Source organism: Cicer arietinum, chromosome 4, assembly GCF_000331145.2.
Source record: "Cicer arietinum cultivar CDC Frontier isolate Library 1 chromosome 4, Cicar.CDCFrontier_v2.0, whole genome shotgun sequence".
Classification (NCBI taxonomy): domain Eukaryota; kingdom Viridiplantae; phylum Streptophyta; class Magnoliopsida; order Fabales; family Fabaceae; genus Cicer; species Cicer arietinum.
This window is the reverse complement of record NC_021163.2, coordinates 55,497,079-55,506,359: the sequence shown is the minus strand read 5'-3', so window position 1 is coordinate 55,506,359 and position 9,281 is coordinate 55,497,079. Positions and strand designations below refer to the sequence as shown.

The following is a 9,281-nucleotide window of genomic DNA, read 5'->3' as shown; positions in this document are numbered from 1 at the left end:
GTCACTGATTACTACCATACCCTCACCCGTTACTGGCAACAGCTAGATATCTATGAGGATATAGTATGGACATGCCCTGAAGACAGCAAACAGTACAAAAAACTGGTGGAGAAAGACCGAATATACCAGTTCCTCCTTGGTCTAACCAAGCATCTAGATGATGTAAGAGGAAGAATCCTTGGAACCAAACCTCTGCCCAACATCAGAGAAGTATTTTCAGAAGTGAGAAGAGAAGAGAGTCGAAGGAAAGTCATGCTTGGAAGCACTTATCAAAGCTCCATTAATGAAGGTTCGGCCTTGGCTATGAAAGGAAGCTACAAAAAATCTAGAGGATGGTGTGATTCACTGCAAAAATCAGGCCACAACAAAGAAACATGTTGGGTCATTCATGGAAAACCAGCAGATTGGAAACCATCTAGGAATAGGGACATTCGCACCTATGCTGCCACATCAGAAAGAGGTAAAGTGTTGGCAGCCCCAGCACCTGAACCAAGTCCATTCAGCAAGGAACAAATGGAGATGTTGCAAAAATTGCTACAACAATCCCTTCAAAGCACTAGTACACACTCAACTGCTGCCTTGGCCCAAAAAGATAATTCTTCATGTGTCTATTTTGTTGACAAGGGAATATCTAACTCATGGATTGTAGACTCTGGAGCTTCAGACCATATGACTGGGGATATCACTCTATTTGATGAATATTCCCCATGCAATGACAATTCTATGGTACGAATAGCAAATGGCACAAAAACAAAAGTGATTGGTAAAGGCTCAGTAATCATCTCCAAGGACATTACTCTTAACTCAATTCTTTATGTTCCAAAGTTGAATTGCAACCTTTTGTCCATAAGTAAATTGACTCAAGATCTAAATTGTTTCACTAAATTCTTGCCTTACCTATGCAAATTTCAGGATCTGGATTCGGGGAGGAAGATTGGCAATGCTAAGGAATGTGCAGGTCTCTACTTCCTTCAAGTTAGTGAGTTCAAGAAGAGAAGAAATAATTCAGTCTATGTTGCTGCATCAAGTGGTGAAAACCTACAGGAAATTGTCATGCTATGGCATTACCGTTTAGGACATCCAAACTTTATGTACCTTGAAAAAATGTTTCCTTCTGTATTCAATAAAAATTCAAATTTGTTTCAATGTGAAATCTGTCAATTATCCAAACACTCACGCAACCATTATCCTCCTTAATCTTATAAACCATCCCAACCTTTCTCATTAATCCATAGTGATGTTTGGGGACCTTCGCATGTTAAGAACATAACTGGTTCAAAATGGTTTGTGACCTTTATAGATGATCACACACGAGTTACATGGGTGTTCCTTATGAAAGAAAAATCTGAAGTGAGAGAAATCTTTGAGAACTTCAACAATATGATACAAACCCAATTTCAAACGAAAATCCAAGTCCTACGAACTGACAATGGCCGTGAATACTATCACCATTCCCTCAACTCTCACCTTTTCAAGCATGGAATAATTCACCAAACCAGTTGTGTGAACACACCACAACAAAACGGTGCCAAGAGGAAAAATAGGGCACCTCATGGAGGTTACTAGGTCCCTTATGTTTATCAACTAATGTACCAAATCATTTTTGGGGTGAAGCTGTCCTTTCAGCATCATATTTAATTAACATAATGCCTTATAAAGCCCTCAAGTTCAAAACCCCTTGCCAAACCCTTCTATCCATTTACCCACACATTAAAATCCTTTCATCCATTCCTCCCAAAGTCTTTGGCTGCACTGCATTTGTGCATGACAACCAGCCTAACAAAGGAAAATTAAATCCCAAATCCCTGAAATGCATATTCTTAGGATACCCACCAAATAAGAAGGGATACAGGTGCTACTGTCCCATAAGAAAAAAATTCTACCATTCCATGGATGTAACCTTCTTTGAAAATCAACCTTACTACCTCAAAGTTGGCCTTCAGGGGGAGAGAGAACAAAACATAGCAGAATCCCAACCTTGGGAAATGGAACAACATTTGCAACAAGAAGTGGAACATAATTTGCAGCATTTGCAACATGAAATGGAACAAAATTTGCAGCAGCAACAGAATTTGCAGCATCTTTTAGAAACAGAACAGACCTTCATACAATAGCAAGTTGTAGAACCAGAAATTGACCTTGTGACTGGAGAAACAGCAAAACCTGTAACCAGATATGAGACATAACCGGAAAAAGAACTACTGGTGTACACAAGGAAGAAGAAAACTCAAAGGGAGGAAGAAATCTGCACATCTCCAAGGCCAATCCAAAATTCTGAACCTAATACAGATTTAGAAGTTCTACCAGGTAATATAGATTTTGAGCCTAATGATAATTGCAGTCTAAATGAGAATGATCTTAACTTACCAATTGTTGTGCGGAAAGCGGTGAGGTCATGCACTCAACATCCAATTGGCAATTATGTATCTCATAGAAATTTGTCACAAGAATACATGGCCTTCATCACCATATTGGATAACATAAAACTTCCAAAAAAAATGTTCAAGAAGTTGTCCAACATGTTGAATGGAAGGCTGTAGTGGAAGATGAAATTAAAGCACTGGACAAGAATGGAACATGGAAATTTGTGGAGCTGCCAGAAGGAAAAAAACCAGTTGAGTGTAAATGGATCTTCTCTATAAAGCACAATGCTGATGGGAGTGTGAATAGGTACAAAGCCTGCTTGGTGGCAAAGGGGTTCACCCAATCATAAGGAGTGGATTATGAAGAAACATTTGTTCCAGTGGCAAAACTAAATTATGTTCGTGTAATTATCTCCTTACCTGTAAATCTAGATTGGCCCTTACACCAACTAGACATCAAGAATGCTTTTCTAAATGGTGAACTCGAAGAAGAGGTATACATGAAAATACCACCTGGCCTAGAAACTCCCCTAACAATTGGCAAGGTATGCAAGCTCCAGAAATCACTTTATGGTCTTAAGCAATCCCCATGGGCATGGTTTGAAAGACTAGCCCGAGTTGTTAAGGGTCACGACTTTACTCAATGCCAAACCGACCATACAATATTTGTCAAACATTCTAGTGAAGGAAAGGTGACAATATTTATTGTTTATGTGGATGACATCATAATCTCAGGCAATGATGACAAAGAGATAGAAGAACTCAAGAGATTTCTAGCTAAAGAATTTGAGGTCAAGGACCTTGGACACCTAAAATATTTTCTTGGGATGGAGATTGCTCGTTCCAAACATGGAATCTACGTATCCCAAAGAAAATATGTGCTTGACATGTTGGAAGAAATAAGAATGTTAGGGTGCAAGCCAACAAATACACCAACGGAACCTAACCTTAAATTGGTAGAACAAGAAGGCAGTCTCCAAGTTGATAAGGAGAGATACCAAAGATTGATAGGAAAGCTAATTTACCTAACTCACACAAAACCAAATATTGGTTACTCAGTGAGTATGGTAAGCCGTTTCATGAATAAGCCAACTGAAGATCACATGAAAGCTGTGACTCGACTTTTGCAGTACCTCAAAAAGACACCCGGGAGAGGTCTTCACTTCAAAAAGGACCCAATTAGGAGTGTGAAAGTGTTCACAAATGCAAATTGGGCTGATTAATTGACTGATCGCAAGTCAACAAGTGGGTATTGCACATTTGTGTGGGGAAACTTGACTACTTGGAGAAGTAAAAAACAGTCGGTGGTGGCAAGAAGTAGTGTAGAGGCTGAGTTTAGAGCAATGGCTCATGGCATTTGTGAGGGAATTTGGTTGCAGAGAATGCTTAAGGAATTAGGAATACAAATAGATTCCACCATGAGCCTTTGGTGCGACAACAAGGCAACCATCAATATTGCAAAAATCCAATCCGCCATGATAGAACGAAACATGTGGAGATAGATAGACATTTCATAAAAGAAAAGATAGATGGTGGAATTATCAAGTTGGAATACATCCCTTCCAAGAACCAAACTGCAAACATACTGACCAAGGCCCTTCACAAATTTAATTTTGTGAACTTACGGTTCAAGCTAGGTATGATTGACATCTATTGCCCCACTTGAGGGGGAGTGTTGAATTCCAAATTGTTGCTGAGAATAAGTCATTTATTGACTGACTATTATGTAATTAATTTATTATATTATATAGGACAACTGTAGTGAATATCAAGGAACTTGTACAGTAAATCCCTCTTATTTAATTCTGATTTATTTATTAGACTAGGGAAGGCTATATTTAAACCAAAATTGTAACCATTCTGATTCAAGAAATGAAAAGATCATTTCCTCAATAAATCACATTTTATATTGCAATATGTAAATAAAAATGCCTTTATGAATCCATTTTCTGCTTAGGTGGAACTACTGCATTTGCTTTTATCTTTTGTTGAAATGTTAAACTGAATACTAAATGTGTGAAGTTCCATGGTGAAACTCCTACATCTAGTGAAAGCTAGCTGGCAGCTTCTGCTTAGTTTTTATAATGTGGAAACTAGTTATATGGACAATTGAAGTTATTGATATAGCTTGTTGTTACAGTCCATGTGAAATGATTAATTATTTGTTTTCGTAGAGTACTGAATATACTAAATATATCGTAAACTTTCCATAAAGAGTTGTTCTGTCTGTCACCTTTTCTTGGTCATTTCATTACCTAATTCTTGTCCTTTCCATGGTTTCATGGAGCATTTTGATAAATTCTGTTACCCATTCATTTTGCTAATATATTTAACTTATTATTTGTTTGCTTGCTGATGTTTACATACCGTGAAAATGTCATTTATAGCATTTGGTGCAAAAAAGTCCTTCTATGTTGAGCAAGCCTGGTGTAACACTTTTGTTGCTTGAGATATTGAACTACCGACTACTTCCACTTTACAGGTTATTGTTTCTTTTTCCTTTTTGGATTGACAGGTGATTGTTTCTTTATGGAACATAGTTTAAATTTCTTATGTAAAAAATTAAGATATGTTTCAACTGTATGGAATCCCTTTTATGTTTTCCCCATGTCTGTGCCCTTCATTCCAATAAGTGGTTTTAAATTTTAAAACTACAAGATCCTTTACCATTTCATCTGGATCCTTTTACCCAATTATATATTTAGTTTTAGAAATAGATTCAAATTAGGCTATATATATATATATATTCTAGGATTAAATATCTTTTTCGTCCCTATAAATATACCACTTCTTGCTTTTATTTCATGTAAATTTTTTTTGTTCTGAAATGTAGGAAATTGTGGGTTTGGTTCTTGTTTGTTTTAGTCTTTCTAATATTTGTTCATATTGGAATTAGTCCTCATATGGTCCATATTTCAGGGATTAAAATCAATATGATCATAATGTTACAGCGACTGAACAATTGTGAACAAATATTACGTAGACTAAAATCAAAACAAGGATCAAAAACAAAATTTCCCAAGTTTTAGCACCTAAAACCAACTTTTTTACTGGGAATGAAAGAAAAAACTGTGTACTTGCATGGACAAAAAATATCAAACCTATATTCTATTTTGCTGGCAATTAGATATGCTAAAAATGTAAACTGTTCATTTTGTGTAGGTATCAGGGAAAAAGCAAAACCTTGATGTATGACGTTACAAAGATAATTTCTGCTCTAAGAGTAAAACGAGGAGATCATCGAGTATTTAGATTAGCTGAAAATCTGTGCCTGAATCTTATATTCTCATTGAGAGATTTCTTCTTGGTTAAAAGGGAAGGAAAGGTATTTGCTTTGGTATCAAAGCTGGAGCTTCTACTTTCATGTTATTCATTTGAGCTCACTCATCATTCTAAGCAAGACTGATATTTTATTTCTTGTCTAATGTTTTTTTAACTATTTGCAGGGCCCAACGGAATTTACTGAAACTTTGAACCGAGTGACGGTTATTACACTTGCTATACTTATCAAGACTCGTGGGATTACAGATGCTGATCACCTGCTTTATCTCCAAAACATGTTGGAACAAATAATGGCAACCAGCCTACATACATGGTCAGAAAAAACACTGCGACACTTCCCGTCTGTTTTGCGTGAAGCATTGAGTGGTCGACAAGATAAAAGGAGCCTTGCAATCCAAGCATGGCAGCAGGTTTGTTATACAAGGTGTATTTCTTATGTGCAGGGATGCCTTCAGTAAAGAACAAAAGCGCATAATGCTGTCAGATTTTTATTTCACCTCTACATAAATGTTATATTTTGAAAAGTTAATTAAAGGTAGAAGTTATGATTCGGTAAGTATTCTTAGAATTTGGGTTTTAGGCCTAAATAAACTTAAAAATCTAGCTCAAGATAGCTCATGCATTATAAAGACTAATTTTTCAATCCCTCTAGTGGATGCGGGATCCCAACAAACCCCTTATGCCCAGGACTAGACATCAGGAGCGTGCACAAATGTGGGTTTCCCATAAGCTAGATCACAGGTTGACGGTGGCTCCCCACCTATAACCATTGTTCTGACTATATCACTCTTTAATCTGAGACTCTTAACACGCCTTCACACCCAAGTTTAGATGTCTGAAGCGTGAAGTTTACCGGATTGGACATTTGCAGGTGTTCCAATGAATCTTAATGCTCTGATACTATGCTTGAATTTGGACTTGGGCCTAACTTATAAACCTTATGCAATCCTCACCTTTAATGGATTGAAGAATGGTTTTAATCGGGAGGCAACCCTCACCCATTGAGCTACCTTTTAAGGACTAATTTGGCTAGATCTCTAATCGAAGTGGAATCTGAACCAATTAATTTGTTGCTTCATAATTTGAAGATGAGAAGCTAACAATAAACTGCTAATGATCACTGATAAGTTTTTTGTGACAAAAAGTTGGGGAAGGGAAAACTATTATTAATGAAGATGGCACCAAAGGTCATTTTACAACTGCTCCATACGGGATTTGAATTGTGTCCCTTGAGGTTAGAGTGTCAAGCTCTTACCACTAAGCTGAAACCTCGAGGACACACTGATAAGTGATAACTTCAGCAATTAAATGTCCATCCAGTTAAGGGACAAAACACAAAAGTGCAGCAGAAAGAAACAACCCTATATTTTTCCATCCTGCAAAGCTTCTAACAGTTTTTTCATATGCTCCTTATTACAAGGAATATTTAGTATGACCAGCTTCCTATATGTTTCCATCCTGCAAAGCTTCTAACTGTTTTTTTTCTGAGCTCCTTGTTATAACTAGTATTACCACTTTGTGCTCTCACACTAGTCATTCCCTGACATATATATTTGATTGGTCGATTATAAATAGTCTGAATTGTTTTCTTCTCTAGATCCTTCTAGAAAACATCTCTAGGTACCAACCTTATGCCTTTTTCCAAAACCATATAGCTCTTTTAATTCCTTCAATATCTCTATCATTCTTAAAGGACGTATATAGCTTCCGTGGATGATCTCCCAGGTCTCTTGTCTTAATCTCTGCTTAGTTAATCTGCTGAAACATAGTAACTCATGAGTTTAACCCCTCTCTAATCTGTATATTTTTACATATCTCCGCTGTTCCTAAAGATAAGGATTAAAGTACTTCGTTTCCATTCATTTTAGACCTCATAATCTCAGAGAACAACCTTGTGAGCCATCTTGTGCCTCTCTCTTCTACCCCCTTCTGTACCTGCCTTAAAATTAGCCATCCTCTTTAATATTTTCTTTACCTCAAATTCTTAGATTCCTGGGTAGTAGTTCTTGTCAAGTGTCATGTCTATTTGAGTTCAAAGAATACATGTGTATTTCATTAAAAAGTTTAAAAAAATAGCTCTTCCACCATTAGGATTTTTTACGTGTTGCCCCAAATCCCCCTTACTTTTCCTAGTTTCTTTTTTGTTACCTTTGTGATATATCAATATAGTAAGTTAGTAACAAATAATAATGGTCCATAAATCCTGGTTAAGAGTTACAGAATCTGGTGAATGTGTTTTGTTATAATTTTTTTATATGTTGATATTATGCCTAAATATGAAAATTAATATTTGAGACACTTGTGCAGGCAGAAACAACTGTTATACACCAGTGCACCCAGCTTCTTTCACCTTCGGCAGATCCTAGTTATGTTAATACCTATATCAACCATAGTTTCCCTCAGCATAGACAGTATTTGTGTGCTGGTGCATTGATATTAATGCACGGGCATGCGGAAAACATTAACAGTGGAAACCTGGTATATATCTTTAACTGTTATCTTAATGCTTGTCATTGTGCTGGTACCTTATAAAACTTCCTGCTTTGAAATAAATTCATCTGTTACTAGGAAATTAGGAAATTTCCCCCCATGCATTTTGATGGGATTTTATATTCTTTCTTTGTATAAATCATTCCTTTTTATTTCGAAAACACTTCTAAGTCACTCAAAATGCATAACACATTTTCCATTTTGCCCAGGGACGCGTGCTGCGGGAATTTTCTCCAGAAGAAGTGACATCTAACATTTACACAATGGTTGATGTTATGCTTCATCATATGCAAATAGAGCTTCAACAAGGACACTTGATACAGGTTAACAGCTGTGATGAGGCTTGTTATCTTTTAATTCTGTTGATCAGTATCTTTTTTGCATTGTTCATAAAGTTTTCTTTTGTAGGACCTTATGTTAAAAGCCTGTGCAAGCCTTGCCTTTTTTGTTTGGACAAATGAGTTACTTCCTTTGGATATCTTGCTTCTTGCACTTATTGACCGAGATGATGATCCACATGCTTTGCGTATTGTGGTATGTACATTCTAATTTCTAATTCTCTTTGATTTCATTTTTTCATCTCTACTCCATCATGACCTCTCTTTCTATAATAAATTGAAAAGTAAAAAGAATGAAATTGAAAATTTCAGAAAAATAAACTTGCTTATAGTTAGTGGAGTTTATCCTATTGCTATGTAGTCGATTTTATCCTTTGCATCTTGCATAGTCTATTTCTTACATTTTCCCCAGATAGTAGTAGCATTGTTTAAGTCAGGTGATTATGAAGATAAATTTTTCTCAAGAATTAGGGTAGAATGAAACTTGAATTCATTGAATTGTTCTGAAAATCCCTCAGTCAAATATAATTATACACAGTTTTGACAGCTATATTAGGAAAGATAAATCACAGCATCTATACAATCAAATATCAATGATTCAGGGAAATTCTATGATACTAAAAAGGCTAATTATAGAAACTAAATATTGAGAACAAATATGCAAGGGTTTCTGACAATTTTAAAAGTTTCTCAAATTATTTTCTTTTAATAAAGACATTAGAATCTAGTGGCGAGATTTCACATTTTGGGTTTATTTTTCCTCTTGCTCTTCTTCACAAACCATGAGATTTGGTGCTATTTCCCCTCC

General features: G+C 36.1%; 1 protein-coding gene across 2 annotated transcripts in view; it reads left to right on the top strand.

Moving 5' to 3' along the window:
- LOC101491240 (mediator of RNA polymerase II transcription subunit 23) overlaps positions 1-9,281 on the top strand; it is a 38,374-nt gene that overhangs the window by 8,374 nt on the left and 20,719 nt on the right. For both annotated transcript variants that reach the window (XM_004498210.3, XM_027333917.2), the window contains exons 10-15: positions 4,751-4,845; positions 5,526-5,688; positions 5,810-6,055; positions 7,953-8,123; positions 8,345-8,458; positions 8,544-8,669. In XM_004498210.3, coding sequence (XP_004498267.1) covers positions 4,751-4,845; positions 5,526-5,688; positions 5,810-6,055; positions 7,953-8,123; positions 8,345-8,458; positions 8,544-8,669 — 915 coding nt within the window. The remainder of the gene's footprint in view (positions 1-4,750; positions 4,846-5,525; positions 5,689-5,809; positions 6,056-7,952; positions 8,124-8,344; positions 8,459-8,543; positions 8,670-9,281) is intronic.